The sequence below is a fragment of the Carlito syrichta genome, unplaced genomic scaffold, assembly GCF_000164805.1.
Source record: "Carlito syrichta isolate Samal-C Ts95f unplaced genomic scaffold, Tarsius_syrichta-2.0.1 Scaffold314247, whole genome shotgun sequence".
Classification (NCBI taxonomy): Eukaryota; Metazoa; Chordata; class Mammalia; order Primates; family Tarsiidae; genus Carlito; species Carlito syrichta.
The window spans coordinates 158,480-161,497 of record NW_007258343.1 but is presented as its reverse complement, the minus strand read 5'-3'; the positions used below and the strand labels follow the sequence as shown (position 1 = coordinate 161,497).

The window sequence follows — 3,018 nt, the reverse complement described above, 5'->3', positions numbered from 1 at the left end:
GCTAAAGTTAGATTAATGCAAATACAGAAAAACTTTTCTCTTCCCAACTTTGCAACCCAATAAAAAATAGAAACAAGTCACAGAAATGGGAATTATATTATTAATTCTCTTAGTGATGAGAAAATTTCAATACTAGATCTGTGTTCAATAGCATCGCTGTGTCCAAATTCAGAACGAACAGTGAGATCTCGGCAGCAATCACTCTCAGTGGAGGCTCCCCCATAGGAAAACACCCATATGCATACAGTTCGCATGTGGTATACATGATCAATTACTCAGATTCAGCGGAAGAAGCACTTTTTCTCCTACTGGGGGGAGTAGAGAAATTATACTTGGCAAATAACAACCTACTAAAGATTTCTGTACATGATCAGAAACAAAAAAATATAAGAAAATGTGATCTTACTCTAGATTTAACAATTCCTTAAGAGAAAGGCAGCTCTGTGTGAGCCCACCGTCAGATTAAAGCGTGATTCAATAAGGATTATTGCAGTTGCTGTAATTATTTCCAGAGTACATTCATTATTCTGTATGTCATCTGAGAGTATAAAAAATATGTTTTGTTTAAAAATACATAATCATCCTCATTTTCCTAAAAACTTAACTCCCATCTCTCCAACAACAGGCAGCCCCAGGGATCAGGAACTCAGTGAACATCTCTGACATCAATCACCTAGTTTGTGACAAGACGTATGTTCTGGGAGCAGCCCCTAAAAAAAACTGAATAAAATTCCTATTACTAAGGTATATGCACAACTGGTATGCACAGGGCATTCTTAATTAGCAACCGTAGCTCAGGGAGGTAAGAATAGACGTGTCACACATTTTAGGACAAACAGGTAATTAAGAAGCATCAACTTCCTCCCGACGTTCTTCTTGACTGGTTTACAGATTTGTGTCTTGGACTGAAAGTGTTCACAGCCTCACCTTCCCTTCTGTCTCATCTTCTACATCCATTATTGACACCTGACTGAGGAGTACATGAGACTTTTCCTTCTATTGTAACAATCTTTTCTAATCCAGTGTTATTTACAGAATCATAAACATAGAGAGATCTCAGGAGAAACAGATGCAGAGGAAGCCATACCACTGACAGGAAAACAGCCCTCAACCTCCCTTTGAATCCTCCCCTGGGGTGGCTGCATATAGTGTGGGTCTTGCTCAGCCTTTGCTTTGACCTTCCAGGGAAGTTTTTGTCAGGGCTTTAAGGATATTTACTCACTGTGTCTTTTGCACAGAAATAGACACCAGTGTCCTGCTCTTGCAGGTTGTTCAATTGCAGATAACGCATGTTCTTGGCGTTGTCTCTGGATGTGGTGAACCGGCCCTTCACAGAGTCTGCATAGCCTGTGCTACCACCATCAGCATTAATGTATGAGATCCACTCCAGTCCCTTTTCTGGAGCTTGGCGGATCCAATACATCCAAAAGCTACTGAAGGCGAACCCGGAGGCCTCACAAGAGAGTCTCAAGGATCCCCCAGTTTGGACCAAGCCTCCCCCAGATTCCAGCAATTGTACCTCACACTGGACACCTGCAAACAGAAAGACATCCTGGTCATAAATTGCCACATATTTCCACTGTTTCTTCCACTTCTCTCATCCTGTCACACATTAAATAGCTCCAGGTTTCCATGAATCACCTGTTAAAAGAACAATAAAGAAAACCCAGTGGAGTCCAAAGTCCATGGTGGTTCGTCTGTGTTCAGTTTTGATCCCTATATGGAAACAACTGAGAAGCGCAAGGCCTAGGGCTTCTCTTCCAGAGCTACAGGTTCAGCGTTAGACTGGCTTTTATCTGCAGAGGAATGACCCTATTTGCATGTCTTCTGCTATATAGCAACTTCTAGGTTGTGTAGCCTCAAATAGAGCATTTTTCAGAGAATATGAGTGTCCTTGGAGATTGTGATGAAAGGATAGCATTTGGAAAATGTAATCTCTCATTATTATATCATGCATTCATAGATATATGGCATCAAAACTTAATATTTTTATTTTCATCTTTCTGAAATCAGTGATTCTACAAGACACTCTCATAAGTAATGTAAACAGAACCAATCATTTTGCTTTACTTTTATATTTGCAGGGGAAGCATGGCATATAGTATAAATGATAAATTTATGTACAGGTGTAACATTACAAACAGACACACATATCTTCAGAGATCATACAAAGTACAGGCAAGCCTGGGTACTTGGGCCTGTGCTGCTCTTCACTGGACCCAACTGTTCTCTGACTCCACCCAGCACAAGTGGGATAAGCATGGTGAGGTGTACAGAACCCTCTTTCTATAATTACAACATAGTGTAATTTGTGTGCACTCTTGTGTTTACCGAAATTATGGGAAGAAAATCTGGTGTGACAAAGGTGTATTCATATTTATCTCAGGAATTTTTTTTTTTTTTTTTTTTTGAGTTGGAGTCTCACTCTGTCACCCAGACTGGAGTGCAGTGCCTGCTCCTGGCCATCACAGCCTCGACCTGCTGGGCTCCGGTGATCCTTCCACCTCAGCCTTCCAAGTAGCTGGAATTACAGGCATGTGGTACCACACCCGGCTGATTTTTTTGATTTATTATAGACTGCTACCCAGGTGGGTCTCAAACCCGTGGTCTCAGCAATCCACTCACCTCAGCCTCCCAAAGGCTTGAAATTACAGGCTGAATCACTGAGCCTGGGTAGGAATTTTTTATCTTAATGTCTGTCTCCGTTAGTTACTTCAAGTTAGTTTCTTTATTTGTTTATTTATTATAGTTTTATTTAATAATTATTGGTAGAAAATAAACATGACATAACTGCTACAGTGCACAGTTAGATAAGTACTGACATGTGCTCAGCTGGGCTTTCAACATAACAATCATTATAATGAAAAAATTAATCAGTTAATTATTTATCTTGTTCAGTTGTAATTCCTCCCTCCCAGCCATTTCCTACTCCCACTGTGTCCTATTTCAACTTTTGAACTGTATTTTAAATTAGTTTTCATTTAACATTTTATAGAATTTATAGCAGTATAATGCACA

General features: G+C 39.9%; 1 gene segment (V, D, J or C); it reads right to left on the bottom strand.

Annotated features, from left to right (window-relative positions):
* Positions 1 to 1,204: 1,204 nt before the first annotated feature.
* Positions 1,205 to 1,723, bottom strand: LOC103273803. The segment is given in 2 exon segments: positions 1,205 to 1,533; positions 1,642 to 1,723. Coding segments are annotated over 2 exon segments (375 nt in total).
* Positions 1,724 to 3,018: the final 1,295 nt, after the last annotated feature.